Source organism: Saimiri boliviensis, chromosome 3, assembly GCF_048565385.1.
Source record: "Saimiri boliviensis isolate mSaiBol1 chromosome 3, mSaiBol1.pri, whole genome shotgun sequence".
Taxonomy (NCBI): Eukaryota; Metazoa; Chordata; class Mammalia; order Primates; family Cebidae; genus Saimiri; species Saimiri boliviensis.
In genome coordinates this window covers 70,540,498-70,554,700 of record NC_133451.1, presented here as the reverse complement: position 1 = coordinate 70,554,700, position 14,203 = coordinate 70,540,498, and the positions used below count along the sequence as shown (strand labels likewise).

The 14,203-nt window shown below is 49.3% G+C and overlaps 2 protein-coding genes, 3 non-coding genes and 1 pseudogene across 5 annotated transcripts; 5 read left to right on the top strand and 1 right to left on the bottom strand.

Annotated features, from left to right (window-relative positions):
• The first annotated feature begins 172 nt into the window (after positions 1-172).
• LOC101052852 (large ribosomal subunit protein eL8) lies at positions 173-3,158 on the top strand. Its single transcript, XM_074395665.1, has 8 exons — positions 173-428; positions 584-769; positions 1,279-1,428; positions 1,709-1,849; positions 1,998-2,077; positions 2,356-2,486; positions 2,751-2,820; positions 3,010-3,158. Exons 1-8 carry the CDS (start codon positions 173-175, stop codon positions 3,112-3,114), a joined length of 1,119 nt encoding a protein of 372 aa, XP_074251766.1. The 3' UTR covers positions 3,115-3,158.
• Positions 1,124-1,198, top strand: LOC120363799 (small nucleolar RNA SNORD24). Its single transcript, XR_005579237.1, has one exon. It is a non-coding gene; the product is annotated as a small nucleolar RNA SNORD24 (small nucleolar RNA).
• Positions 1,892-1,963, top strand: LOC120363787 (small nucleolar RNA SNORD36). Its single transcript, XR_005579226.1, has one exon. It is a non-coding gene; the product is annotated as a small nucleolar RNA SNORD36 (small nucleolar RNA).
• On the top strand, positions 2,213-2,285 carry LOC120363786 (small nucleolar RNA SNORD36). Its single transcript, XR_005579225.1, has one exon. It is a non-coding gene; the product is annotated as a small nucleolar RNA SNORD36 (small nucleolar RNA).
• Positions 3,159-3,476: 318 nt separating the features above from the next.
• On the bottom strand, positions 3,477-11,839 carry LOC101033447 (surfeit locus protein 1). The gene is given in 10 exon segments (XM_039468029.2): positions 3,477-3,743; positions 3,803-3,889; positions 4,167-4,326; positions 4,406-4,488; positions 5,714-5,866; positions 5,868-5,903; positions 7,233-7,322; positions 7,404-7,626; positions 11,183-11,392; positions 11,797-11,839. Coding segments are annotated over 10 exon segments (1,155 nt in total). The 3' UTR covers positions 3,477-3,673.
• A 1,188-nt stretch (positions 11,840-13,027) lies between these two features.
• Positions 13,028-13,830, top strand: LOC101053172 (large ribosomal subunit protein eL8 pseudogene; annotated as a pseudogene).
• Positions 13,831-14,203: the final 373 nt, after the last annotated feature.

Sequence of the window (14,203 nt, the reverse complement as noted above, 5' to 3'; positions counted from 1 at the left end):
TCCGCGATGGGGTAGTCGGGTCCCGGATTTATCCGCTGCCATCCTCGTCTAGGCGTGGCCCCACAGGGCCTGCTGCTTTCTCTAGCTCTAGGAAAGCTGTACCCCGTGTGGCACGGAGACATTGAGAGGGACTAAAGCCCTGGGCGGCCGGGAGAGGGAGGCGTTGGGCCCGATGCCGCTGGGCTGGTGGAGAGCCGGGAGCGCCGCGGTGCTCGGAGCACTAGCTACTTCTGGTTTTTCTGAGGGCCGCCCCAGAGGCTTTGACCAACGAGTTCCGAGCCCGCTCCCGCTGCTTTTGGAGCCTGCGGGGCCGCGGTTCAGGCGCCATGAGTCCTGTCCCGGGCGTCTCCTGGGCGGGCGACGGGACGAGAACGTGGTCGCGGCCTTGGCCGGGCTCCGGCCACTCGGGGTTCGGGGGCTGCGTGCTCGTGCGGCTGATGAGAGATGCTACCGTTGAGTAAGAGCTAGGACGTTCCCAGCAAGCAAGGTCGCAGCTGCACAGGCTGGGGTGGCGCCGGGGGGCTTCAGGACGCAGCTCGCCGGCCTGGTTTCGGCAGGGGCCGTCGGTGCCCCTTGTTTTGAGGGAGCCAGCCTGAGACCTTCCGACGAAGGAGGCGGCGGTTTAACCGGGATTTTCTTTCTACCCAGCCGAAAGGAAAGAAAGCCAAGGGGAAGAAGGTGGCTCCGGCCCCTGCTGTCGTGAAGAAGCAGGAGGCCAAGAAAGTGGTGAATCCACTGTTTGAGAAACGGCCAAAAAATTTTGGGATTGGTGAGTAACAAACGGTAGAATGGAAACGTCTATGTTTTTCCCAGGGAAATGTAATGGGACTGACTTGGATCTTGTAGGTTTTAGTGGGTGTGACGTGGTCTCAGTCCTTAACCTGTGTCCCTTAGAGACAGGGGCAGAGATGGTGTGTCTCTTGTTTTCCTTGGGAGTTGCTGAGAGAGCATTCGGCTCAATAGGGTGGTGGCCTTATTTTCGGATGGCCAAGCTGAATCCAAGTACAGTAGTGTTGTCCCAGCGAGGCCCTGGGACTGCAATTCTGCTGTACTTGGTAGCACCTTGGCTTCTTGCTAGGAAAGGCGTGGTGCTCTCGAGAGCTCGCGTTCTCAGGTGTTTGTGTACAGATGATGTAAAAGATTATTTGCTATTTGAAAGATGTTGATGACGTTTTAAACCATCAAGATCGCTGATGCAGCAACACCCTTATGAGTGGCCCCAGACAGGAACTTGACACGGAATTTCAGCCTTGGTCAATGTCACCCTTTACTTCTCAGGACAAGACGTCCAGCCCAAAAGAGACCTCACCCGCTTTGTGAAATGGCCCCGCTATATCAGGTTGCAGCGGCAAAGAGCCATCCTTTATAAGCGGCTGAAAGTGCCCCCTGCAATTAACCAGTTCACCCAGGCCCTGGATCGCCAAACAGGTGAGGTTCTGTCACGTGGAAAGGAGTTTCTCAGGCAGGGACTCTGCACTGACAGTTCTAGATCTGAGGCTTTTGGGTGAGGGGAGCTTTTGAAGTTGATGAGTTTATTAAAATCAGTGATTTCCTTATTTCATCCAGAACGTGAGGGTCAATGGTTTGGTTTCTTGAACTGCAGTTGTCATTATAGTTCTTATATACCAGGACAGCGATCTAGCATTCATATTAAGTGATGAGGATTAGAACCTTGACTATAAGCCTAAACCGAAGAGTGTTTTACCAGCTACTCAGCTGCTTAAGCTGGCCCACAAGTATAGAACAGAAACAAAGAAAGAAAAGAAGCAGAGGCTGTTGGCCCGGGCCGAGAAGAAAGCGGCTGGCAAAGGGGACGTCCCCACTAAGAGACCACCTGTCCTCCGAGCAGGTGAGTAGACCCCACCTTAGGGTGAACACTGGGGGCAGGCCATTGCAGTGATGTAGAATTTCTTCACCTGAAATGACTGAAGAGTAAATCCCAGCTTTTTGTGACCAGAGCAGGCCCCATGAATGCTCACAGTGATTGTGTGTTCTAGGAGTTAACACCGTCACCAGTTTGGTAGAAAAGAAGAAAGCCCAGCTGGTGGTGATAGCCCACGACGTGGACCCTATTGAGGTGTGTTTGCCTGTTGACTGCTAATCCAAGGGCTTCTGTCAGTACCAGGAAGAGAATAGGCCTAATGGCGAGCGAGTGATGAGACCGAAGTGGGCGAGAACAGTACCGACAAGGGATCTAGTTCATGCGTGGCTCTTGCGATGATGTGAATCTCTCACTGAATTTAACCTTGACGTGCAAATCCATGAGCTTTTTAACCCTGAGCACTTGCTACCGAGCTAGCTTTGAAACGACTGCTTTTGGTCAAAATACACTCTTCAACTAATGCTTTCTTCTAGCTCGTTGTCTTCTTGCCTGCACTGTGCCGTAAGATGGGAGTCCCTTACTGTATTATTAAGGGGAAGGCAAGACTGGGACGTCTGGTCCACAGGAAGACCTGCACCACTGTCGCCTTCACACATGTGAACTCGTAAGTACACAGCCTGGCCCCAGACTTCCCCGGTGCATTTAATCCATGCCTCACAGTTGTTTTCCTTAAGGAAGTCTTTTAGTTTTAAGAAATAACATTTATTGAACTTTTGCCAGTGATGGTTAAGAATTTCTTCACCTGAGTAAACCGTGTGATCACACTGCATCTCAGGCAAAAGATGGTCTTGAGCTAAAAATGAAGACACTTACATGTTCTAAAAGGGAAACAGAAAACCCACTTTTGTGTTCTCTCCTGCCTTACTAGGGAAGACAAAGGTGCTTTGGCCAAGTTGGTGGAAGCCGTCCGCACAAATTATAACGATAGATATGATGAGGTAAGAGCAGCTTTACTTACACAAAATACTGTCATGTGCTAATCTTTTTCCCAAACAACTGGCCGGCCTAACTCGTAAGCAGTTCTGTTTGGCAATCAGCTTGGAACAGCCAAACAGAACAACGCAACTAACCTTGAAAATCTCAGAAAACAAGAGGCTAAGCTGACTCCCTCTTTTTTGTCTTTTCAGATCCGACGTCACTGGGGAGGCAATGTCCTGGGTCCCAAGTCTGTGGCTCGCATCGCCAAGCTCGAAAAGGCAAAGGCCAAAGAACTGGCCACAAAACTGGGTTAAATTGTAAAATTTTCTTGTAAAAAAATAATAAAAATTTTCCTTCAGCCAGTGTCTGTTGGGATCTTGGATTGAATCTTACTTGGGGTTAGCAAGTATAGCTTTTTTTTGTTTGTTTGTTTTTTGTTTTTTCCATAAAGAGCCTCACTGTCTTCCAGGCTGGAGTGCAGAGGCATGACCTTTGCCTCCCAGGTTCAAGCTACTCTGCTGCCTTAGCCTCCCGGGTGGCTGGAATTACAGGCCCACACCCGGCCAATTTTTGCATTTCACAATGTTAGGCTGGTCTCAGCTCTTGACCTCAAGTGACCCGCTGCACCCAGCCCTTCTCACTCTTAAACATTCTTAAACCAGGCATTTTGCTCCTTAGATGTAATTTTCATGTTAAGTTTTAGGAAATTTCTTTGGACTGACTGAAAGGAAGCCAGGATTTTACGATCAACCAGTCATGAGCTCATGCAAAGTAGAAGGCCCAGAACTTTTATCCCAATTAACACATGATCAAGCATAAAGGTAGTCTTTTCAAATACGTCATTATTCAGGGGTATGGCTTTAGCAGCTGGTCTCACACACTGGGTGTTCCACGTACGAATTTCTTAAACCACAGGTATGATGTAGCTGCAGAGAGTCCATACCTGGGGTTGAAAGAAAGTGTTGGTGGGCTGCTGGGCTGAAGGGGAGGGAGCCAGAGGGCCGTCTGGGACTCCAGGTTATGATGTACTGCAAATGCTGCTTCCTCAGAGTGACTCTGGTTTGCCTTCTGATGGGTCCTCCAGGGACTCTTTCTGCAGAGATGGTGGACTGGTCCACTCTGCTGCCTGCCAGCCTCTGCACTACTTCCTAATGGCTGTCATTTTAATTGGAAATCCTGTGTGGCCTTTACCTTGGCCTTGACCCCTCAGTATTTGCCTAGCTAGGTTCCCTTTGCTGAATTGCCACCTCCGCCATATACACAGGGGAGAATGTATGCCACAGCAGGGACTGAGTAATGAGGGCTGGGAGGAGGAAGGACAGCATTCACACAAAAGCTGCTTGTTCTAGGGTGAGCTGGTCATAACCTACTGAAGTCAGCATCCATGAAGATGGGCTCTGCGCCTGTGATTCTGGCCATAGCCTCCAGGTCCCCATAATGCCAGTGGTTCCCTTCTGGATTGTTCTCAGGGACAAAAGACTTGCTGGTTTCTGTCGGCCTTGCCGTCCCAATGAGGTCCACTTCTCTCAATTTATCAAGGAAGGTGAGAGACCATGGAGCCTGGCTGACTCCCAGCGCCTTCCCTAAAGTAGAAAGAGTCCATGTCCCTTACCTGGCCCTTCTGCCCAATTTCAGAATTCACTTTCTTCCTGGGAACAAACCCTCTATTTACCAGGTGGGGAGGGTTTCTGAATAAAAACGGTCACTCGTGGTTACTCAGACACCCATAGGAACAACTACAGCACCAAGGAAGGCTTTTAAAACAGGACTGACTCAGTGGAGTGCTGGCAGTCCCACACAAAGTCTTCCCGTCTTGAGGCCACTTGGTTGGTAAAAGCTTCCCTGCCACCTCACCACCTTTGTACCAGTGTGGTTTCCCCTCTATCTCTGCTTTCCCACTGCAACGTGCAACTGGTGACCAACATTTCCATGCCAGAGCTGACACCCCACACCTCCCCTGAACGAGCAATGGCTGCCTCCATACCTCATAAAGGGGGCAGCCATGAGGAGAAGCCCTGGCACCCCAGCCTGCTGGAGGCAGAGCATTTGGGACCGACCCATCCCGGGCATAAAACAGGAACCCATGGGCTAACGAGCCCCAGGTATTTTCTTTTTTTTTTTTTTTTTTTTTTTGAGATGGAGTTTTGCACTTGTTACCCAGGCTGGAGTGCAATGGCGTGATCTCGGCTCACCGCAACCTCCGCCTCCTGGGTTCAGGCAATTCTCCTGCCTCAGCTTCCTGAGCAGCTGGGATTACAGGCACGCGCCACCATGCCCAGCTAATTTTTTGTATTTTTAGTAGAGACGGGGTTTCACCATGTTGACCAGGATGGTCTCGATCTCTTGACCTTGTGATCCACCCGCCTCGGCCTCCCAAAGTGCTGGGATTACAGGCTTGAGCCACCGCGCCCAGCCCAGGTATTTTCATTTGTACATTAATCCTCCAGTTCCTCAATGAATCACACAGGTGCTCCTGTACCTGTCACTTGCTTTGCCTGGAATGTTCTTCCTTAACTCCCAAATAGCCCGCTAGGGGGCCATCCCTGTCCCCACTCCCTGAAGGTAGGGCTGGGATACTTTCTCAAGTTCCTCTCCTTAGCCCCTCCTCATACCCTGCCATCATCTAATGTGTGGGCCACTAGAGAGTTTCTCCAGAGAAGGGGCCCCCATTTCATGAATCCCTCCTTCCCCTTGAGAGGTCAACATACAGAAATGGTTAAGTCATAAATGAGCTGGCTGAGAAGTCAATGTCACAATTAGGGATTTTAAAAACTGCAAGGAATCGAATCTTCTGGGTATCTTGGGTTTCCTAGGGTCTTACTCAGGTTAGGGACTGTGAAGGAAATGGTGATGTACATTAGTTTACCCTGACTGCCTCTGCCAGGACAGCCAGCTCCCACATGCCCTACTCACCCCAGGTCAGTGCAATGGAAGGGAGTGACCACATAGGCCCCAGTCTCAGCTGAGGAGGAGATGTGGCCGGACTTTCAGGCCTCTCAGGCAGAGTCCACCATATTCCGGGGCATCATATACAGCTCCTTGGAGTGGTCGAAGCACCCCCTGACTCACTGGCCTATACTCCAGATTTCTCAGTTCCGTTGGGCTGCATGGAGACAAGAAGTGCCCAAGCAAGGTTTGGCCAGAAAACGAATCCCCTAATGAGGGTGGCAGACTACACAGCCCACCAGGGCCAGACAAGAAAAGGAGAAAGGCCGTGCGCAGTGGCTCAAGCCTGTAATCCCAGCACTTTGGGGAGGCTGAGGCGGGTGGATCACAAGGTCAAGAGATCAAGACCATCCTGGTCAACATGGTGAAACCCTGTCTCTACTAAAAATACAAAAATTAGCTGGGCATGGTGGCGCGTGCCTGTAATCCCAGCTACTCAGGAGGCTGAGGCAGGAGAATTGCCTGAACCCAGGAGGCGGAGGTTGCGGTGAGCCGAGATCGCGCCATTGCACTCCAGCCTGGGTAACAAGAGCGAAAACTCGGGGCCGGGCGCGGTGGCTCAAGCCTGTAATCCCAGCACTTTGGGAGGCCGAGGCGGGTGGATCACAAGGTCGAGAGATCAAGACCATCCTGGTCAACATGGTGAAACCCCGTCTCTACTAAAAATACAAAAAATTAGCTGGGCATGGTGGCGCGTGCCTGTAATCCCAGCTACTCAGGAGGCTGAGGCAGGAGAATTGCTTGAACCCAGGAGGCGGAGGTTGCGGTGAGCCGAGATCGCACCTCCAGCCTGGGTAACAAGAGCGAAACTCCATCTCAAAAAAAAAAAAAAAAAAAAAGCGAAAACTCCGTCTCAAAAAAAAAAAAAAAGAAAAAGAAAGAAAAGGAAAAAGGTAGAGGGCATCCTCTCTAAAGGGGGACTGGCCCTTTGGTGCCATGTGGGAATGTGGATCTGCACTCCCAGATTCCAACTTTACAAGAGAAGCTAAAAATCTGGACGACTCCATGAATATTTTATGTGAAATGTTTTAAAACATGTGAGCCAAAACCTCATCCACAAGCCCAATCTGGCATACTGTTTGCTATGCTCAGTGGAACATCTGGTTGGATTTACCTGTCTGAGGAAATACTCTAGGGAGAGGGCAGTCAAGTCATTAAGGGCACTTTTTCAAAAGACCACCCTCGCAGTGAGAACTACAGGGCCTTGGGCCCTGTGGAGGATAAGTTCACGACACCTGCTGAAAAAAGAGTTACACGCAGGACCCCAAGTAAGGCTTTCCTCCGTATGTCAGGAGGTGGCCTCAGGTAGCTTCACAAGGGCAGTCACATGTCAACAACAAGCCCAACAGGATGACTGATACCGAGAGCTCTAATCTGAGGTCAAGGAAGTGACTAAAAGTCCTGCCAAGAGGGGCAGGCTGCCCAGCAGAAGCCAGGGCTCCACTGTTGAACTCAAGTGAGATCAGCCCTAGGGGCACAATCACACACTTCCTCTGCAGGCAGAGGAACAGGCTCGGCCGGAACTCTGGACTCCAACTCTGCAATCAGGTTCAGCTTCCACTTCCAACGCTGGACCCACAGTGACAGGGCATAAGCCCAAGAAGACGGCAGCAGGGTCAAGGGCCCAGAGTTACCCCACCAGGTGCTGGTCTTTACCTGCCGTGTCCCCAAGCCAAAGGCAGTCACAGGGATGAGGAGTGGGACCCACTGGAGAAAGGAGTCATCTTCCACTTTTGTAGCAGATGCGTCTGCTGCAGAACTGCCACACCTGCTTGGCCTCCAGGCCACCTCTGGAGAAAGTTTCACAACACTGATGTGGAGGCAGAAGCCCTTGAACAGAGACCTGGAGCAGCCAGTTCCAAAAAACACTCCAGTACTGCCTGAGAGAATGTGGCAGAGGAGGGAACAAAACCTGCCACCTGGAGCTTACTAGCAGCCCCTGTGTCCAGCCCAGCACAACCTAGTGCCTGGGACATGGCACACACCGAGTATGCTTGCCGACTGAATAAGTGATATCTAGGGCTCAGTGTCGACTTGACCACCAACTATGACCCTGAGTAACTCATGCCTTTTTTTTTTTTTTTTTTTGAGACAGAGTGTTGCTCTTGTTACCCAGGCTGGAGTGCAATGGCGCGATCTCGGCTCACCGCAACCTCCGCCTCCTGGGTTCAAGCAATTCTCCTGCCTCAGCCTCCTGAGTAGCTGGGATTACAGGCATGCGCCACCATGCCCAGCTAATTTTTTGTATTTTTAGTAGAGACGGGGTTTCACCACGTTGACCAGGATGGTCTCGATCTCTCGACCTCGTGATCCACCCGCCTCGGCCTCCCAAAGTGCTGGGGTTACAGGCTTGAGCCACCGCGCCCGGCCAACTCATGCCTTTTTACTCAAGAATATGCTAAGATGTGTTCCACTGGACTACGATGCACTATTCATCCACTCAAAGGGCATTTAATAAGCAGCTAGTTACTAAGTCTCTTAGCCAGGCGCTCGCTAAGATTTAACTCCTAGGAATTTCCACATCACTATCTTCCCTATTGGGCCTTGGAACAAAAGCAAACATTCCCACAAGGCCATTTTCAAAGTTGTCTTGTTCTTGGAATAAAGCCCAAAGATAAGCCTCTAAGCTGTGGGATGTTCTGAGGACAGGCAGGCATGTTGCAGAGGGTAAGAATAACGGACTTTGGGGACCCGAGGGAAGGGTGTGAGGGATCAAAGGCTACACACTGGGTATGGTTTATACTGCTTAGATGACAGGTGCACCAAAATCTCAGAATTACCACTCAAGAACTCATCCACGGGACTGGAAACCACCTGTTCTAGAAACCGTGGAACTGTTAAAAAGGGAAGAGTGCTCTACCTGCCTCCTACTACTGTTCTTTTCTTCCTAAGTATGGTGTTACTGCTGAACCATGTTTAAGCCATGCCCACATTTTCCGAATCCTTTTTACCATTTCCCTTCTCAGCCCTGGCTTCCGTGTGACTTGAAACAGCAGCACCTGCAGCTGTTTTGCAGCACCGCCCTTCGATTCTTAGGCCCGTTTGCAGCCAGAATTGCCTGCGGCAGACCTTCCAAAGCAGGTCGGTTACTAACAAATGGCTGTCAGTATGAAGAGACACACAGCTGAGGTGTATCCTGCAGTCGTGTGCGGCCTTGAGGGATCCAAGGAGTCTGCAGAGCCTGTAGATTGTGTGAGTTTTGCTAGACATCACAGCCTTGGCTTCTTACCAACCCCTGTCCTGCCTCCCCTTTTACACTAATTTTTCCTGAGAATGTTTTCTTCATTTGTTTTACACGACTCAGGTTCTGGGAAGTTCACACTGAAACCACATTGCTTGGTCTCACTTTAAATTCGTGACAGCCTTTAATCTTGAGCTAACTTTTGTATGATGTTTAAGGAAGGCATCCAGTTTGTTCTCTGCATATGGCTAGCCAGTTTTCGCAATACCATTCAATAGGGATTCCTTTCCCCATTGCTTTTGTCAGGTTTGTCCAACATCAGATGGTTGTAGATGTGTTGTGTTATTCCTGAGGCCTCTGTTCTGTTTCATTGGTCTATATGTGTTTTGATAACAATACCAAAATTTGTAGCCTTGCAGAAGTTTGAAGTCAGGTAGCGTGACACCTCCAACTTTGTTCTTTTTGCTCAGGATTGTCTTAGGAACATCACACACACTGGGGTCTGTCGAGGGTGGGGGACTAAGGGAGGGATAGCCTTAGGAGAAATACCTACTGTGGATGATGGGTTGATGTGTGCAGCAAACCACCATGGCACATGGGTACCTATGTGACAAACCTGCATGTCCTGCAGATGTATCCCAGAACCTAAAAAACTTAGGACAACCATGGCACCTCATTTTCAGAACTGGTTTGATTTCTTTTTTTTTTTTTTTTTTTTTTTTTTTTTTTTTTTTTTGAGACGGAGTTTCGCTCTTTTTACCCAGGCTGGAGTGCAATGGCGCGATCTCGGCTCACCGCAACCTCCGCCTCCTGGGCTCAGGCAATTCTCCTGCCTCAGCCTCCTGAGTAGCTGGGATTACAGGCACGTGCCACCATGCCCAGCTAATTTTTTTGTATTTTTAGTAGAGACGAGGTTTCACCATGTTGACCAGGATGGTCTCGATCTCTCGACCTTGTGATCCACCCGCCTCGGCCTCCCAAAGTGCTGGGATTACAGGCTTGAGCCACCGCGCCCGGCCCAGAACTGGTTTGATTTCTTAGCATTTGGAAGGAACAGACTAGGGTTTCTCTCCCTTCAAACTCAAGGCTTCAAGACCCCCAAGAGAGGCTGCCAATGTTCTCCCAGCATCTCTGGAGGTCCCTCCCATCTCGGGGACAATAGCTCCCGGTGATTTTACTGCCAGCAGCTAGCACAGTCTCATCTCTTAGGAAGCTAGCCCAAAAAGAATTCAATGAGCCTCAGGTACAACCCCCTGGTGAGCAGCTTTATCCACTGACAGGGAGAGGGGTGTAAGTACGCTCTCTTGCCACTTACATGTGAGGTATGAGCTGTTCTGGCTCCACAGTTCTTCAGCCATGATGAACTGGAGTTACCACACATGGGACTATCCTTAGTATCACTTTTGCTCACCTCTTCACCCTCACCCTTCTCTACCAACTTAAGGATTTTTACATGGACTTTTACTTGGCTGTATGTCTTTATCCCTCACGTTCTCATCCTAGGGTCTACTTTGAGAGTCCAGACTTAAAACCCACCCGAAATTGACAATCTTTCATAACACATATCTGATCACAAGTTTCCATACACCCAGCATCAGTCCACACAGGCCATAGATGCTGTCAGCCCCTTGGCCCATTTGTGTCTGAGTAGCATTTTTTCCTATGAGGTTTCTGGGCTTCCATTTTGGCCACCAAGATCTGGCCTTTGTATTGTACTGAACCCCTACTGACATGTTTGACAGGAAAAATACCATGTTCAAGCGGCGTAAGAAGAAACCCAGAACCAGCCAACAAGACACAGTTACACTGGGGGCTTACAGGGAGAACAAGCAGCAGCAGGCTAGACAGAACTGCCTTACAGACAGTCCAATGACGGTGAGCTGGAAAAGAGATTCACCTTCCTGTAGTCCAGGGGCAGGAGGCTGGACAAGTTAACAAAGCCCAGTGGTGGCGAGCTGGGCAAGAAAGCCACAACCACTTGCCAACAACATGCAGTTTATGTAGCACTTTCATGTAGCATCCTCCCCTTAAGGGCTTCCACCTGGCAACTTTCATTTAACCCAAAAACTTAGGGCCTCAATACACCCATATAGCCCATGCTCCAAAGGCCAGGGGCTCTGATGTTCCTCACAGACAAGAACAAATCCCCAAGTTTGCCACTCCTGGATTCCCTAGCTCTGAACACATTCAGGTGCATCTGCCACACTCTGTCACTCTTAGGATATGGTTCAGTTACTGCTGTTAGGTGCACTTACACTGTTCCCAAAAAGCATGAGCCACAATCTGGCAAAGACAAGTTAAAGCACCAAAGACGTCCTGAATCAGCAGCACCCTCTTCCCAGGATGAGAGGGGTTCACCCCCGGTAGGCCAACAATAGAAATCAAACCACTCTGTCGAGTCCACATGTACTGGGCTTCACAAGCAAGCAAACCTTCATCCCTGTAAGAACCTGGATAATCACTCCCTGAGACATAAAAAGCACCAAGAAAATGAGAGGTCACCCAGTAGACGGTTCAGACAGTAAGTCCCAGATGAGCCAAGAAACATGAGAAGCTCGAGCACAGATGGAGCTATCTGATCTCCGCCTCCTTCCATACTAGTTTTCCCATTTTGGCTCTTTACCCAGAGACCTAGTGCCTTTTGCACCTCAGTTAGGGATATGTTCCCGCTCTTTTTCCATCAACCCCCCAGATATCCCAGTATCATATGAAGTTGTACTATAAGTTGAATCAACAGCCGTAACATAGTATTTTGGCCCCCAAAACTATAGTACAGTATCTAATAGCCAAGGAATAGACAGGCATATGACCTCTGTCACATACTACAGACCCACATGGAGATGGAATGCTTCCTATCTCACAAACTTACCCCCATAGGAACAGAACTGCTGATTCCCTAGAGGCAAATACATCCTTTAGAAGCTGTAGAATGGGTTAGGCATTTCATCACAGTAGACCAGCAAGCAGAGAGGAGTTACTATATTGGCAGGTGTTGTTGACCCCTATCATGCTCAGGTAGGTTGTACGTGCTCAAGCAGGTGCTGCGTAAGGGAGGATTATGTCTAGGTATCCGGGGTTCACCACAGTACTTTGTTGCCACCGTGAGGGGAGGAACCAGAGAATGCAGTTATGATGACCTGAGAAGTGCCAGGTGCTCAGACCCTTCATGAGTCACTGTCAAGGTCACTTTACTGAGTAAGCAATCTAGGTTAGCATAAATATTGGCAGAGCAAGGGAAAGAATCTAGGATGTGTGGTCAGAAGAGATAGACATTGTCACCATCTGAGGATGAGTATAGCTTGCCACTTTTACTGCAGTTTCTCTCTAAAGGGTGGTTCAAGATGGTGACCATTCAAGCTGAGAATAAGTGAACTCAGCGTGAGGCACAAGTGCATCTAGATGCAAGTTACACCAAACACTCAGTTCCTCTTGTGTATTTGCTCAAGCCACCCAGAGTTCACCTATAGACACATGCCGACAGCCATCTGTCTGCCTGAGCTCTCCTGCCATAGGACCAGGCATGCCTGCACGCAGGACAGGCCAAGAGAACTTGCAGTCAGTCCTTGGAAAGGGACCATCAGCCAGTCAGAGGCAGGATGGGTAGCCTCCCCTGCTACCAGTCCACCTCGACTGTTTCTCAGGATTGTCCCAGAGGGTCCTTGGCAGGATTGGGCCCGGTAGCCCACTGGACTCGCCTCACCAAGGTTTTACTTGCTTTGTCTTACTTCTGTAACTCCCTCAGTGTGCTCTGGCATCACCCCCACGATTAGTTACACCCAAGTCCTTGTCTCGGGGTCTGCTTCCAGAAGAACAAAAACTAAGCACATGGGATGAGTGAGTCAACTGGTTTTACCTGAAAATTCTTAAATTCAACAAACCTGAATTTTTTTTTTGGTTAAGTGAAGTCACTTGAGGTAAAGAAATATAGGGAGTACATCTTTGTCCATTTTAGACTAAGGATATTTAGGACTATTGCTTTTGCCTCGTATCTCAATGACCAGTCTGAAAAACTTATGGCACAAGAAGGATGCTTGGCCTCCTTCCGTTTCTGGACTACAAAAACTTTGAAAAAGAATGAATCGCTCTCTTCCCGATGCCCAAGATGCCGAAAGGAAAGAAAGCCAAGGGGAAGAAGGTGGCTCCGGCCCCTGCTGTCGTGAAGAAGCAGGAGGCCAAGAAAGTGGTGAATCCACTATTTGAGAAGAGGCCTAAAAATTTTGGAATTGGACAAGACGTCCAGCCCAAAAGAGAACTCACCCGCTTTGTGAAATGGCCCCGCTATATCAGGTTGCAGCGGCAAAGAGCCATCCTCTATAAGCGGCTGAAAGTGCCCCCTGCAATTAACCAGTTCACCCAGGCCCTGGACCGCCAAACAGCTACTCAGCTGCTTAAGCTGGACCACAAGTATAGACCAAAGACAAAGAAAGAAACGAAGCAGAGGCTGTTGGCCCGGGCCGAGAAGAAAGCGGCTGGCAAAGGGGACGTCCCCACTAAGAGACCACCTGTCCTTCGAGCAGGAGATAACACCATCACCATCTTGGTGGAGAGCAAGAAAGCTCAGCTGGTGGTGATAGCACACGACGTGGACCCTATTGAGCTCGTTGTCTTCTTGCCTGCCCTGTGTCGTAAAATGGGAGTCCCTTACTGCATTATCAAGGGGAAGGCAAGACTGGGACGTCTAGTCCTCAGGAAGACCTGCACCACTGTCGCCTTCACTCACGTGAACTCGGAAGACAAAGGTGCTTTGGCTAAGCTGGTGGAAGCCATCTGCACCAACTACAATGACAGATATGATGAGATCCGCCGTCACTGGGGAGGCAATGTCCTGGGTCCCAAGCCTGTGGCTCGCATCGCCAAGCTTGAAAAGGCAAAGGCTAAAGAACTTGTCACAAAACTGGGTTAAATTGTACACTATTTTGTAAAAAAATAATACAAATTTTCCTTCAAAAAAAAAAAAAAAGAATGAATCAAGATATGAAATTTAGAGTTATCCAGTGGTTCAGCTATGTATTTCATCTCACACAGTAACTTTTGGCTTGAACATCAAGAATTGTTTTCCATATGTATCAGCTCTGATCATAGGCAGTTACTGGTATTTGTACTATACAGTGATGTCACCAGGTCCTCTTTATACCCTATGATTTTTAGGATGTTTGTCAGCATGCTTGTACCTAAGGCACAAGATGGCCAAACTCCAGATATCATGGGTACTTCAGGTACAAATACAGTGTAGAGCAGGATCTGCTATGCTGTTTTTAGTCAGAGAAATCGCTTTT

Excerpts from the sequence above, each read along its gene's own strand:
- LOC101052852 (XM_074395665.1), top strand. The coding sequence starts at position 173 with ATGCCGCTGGGCTGGTGGAGAGCCGGGAGCGCCGCGGTGCTCGGAGCA. Across the intron at positions 770-1,278 it reads GCCAAAAAATTTTGGGATTG|GACAAGACGTCCAGCCCAAA; the intron begins GTGAGTAACAAA and ends TTTACTTCTCAG. Across the intron at positions 2,078-2,355 it reads ACGACGTGGACCCTATTGAG|CTCGTTGTCTTCTTGCCTGC; the intron begins GTGTGTTTGCCT and ends GCTTTCTTCTAG.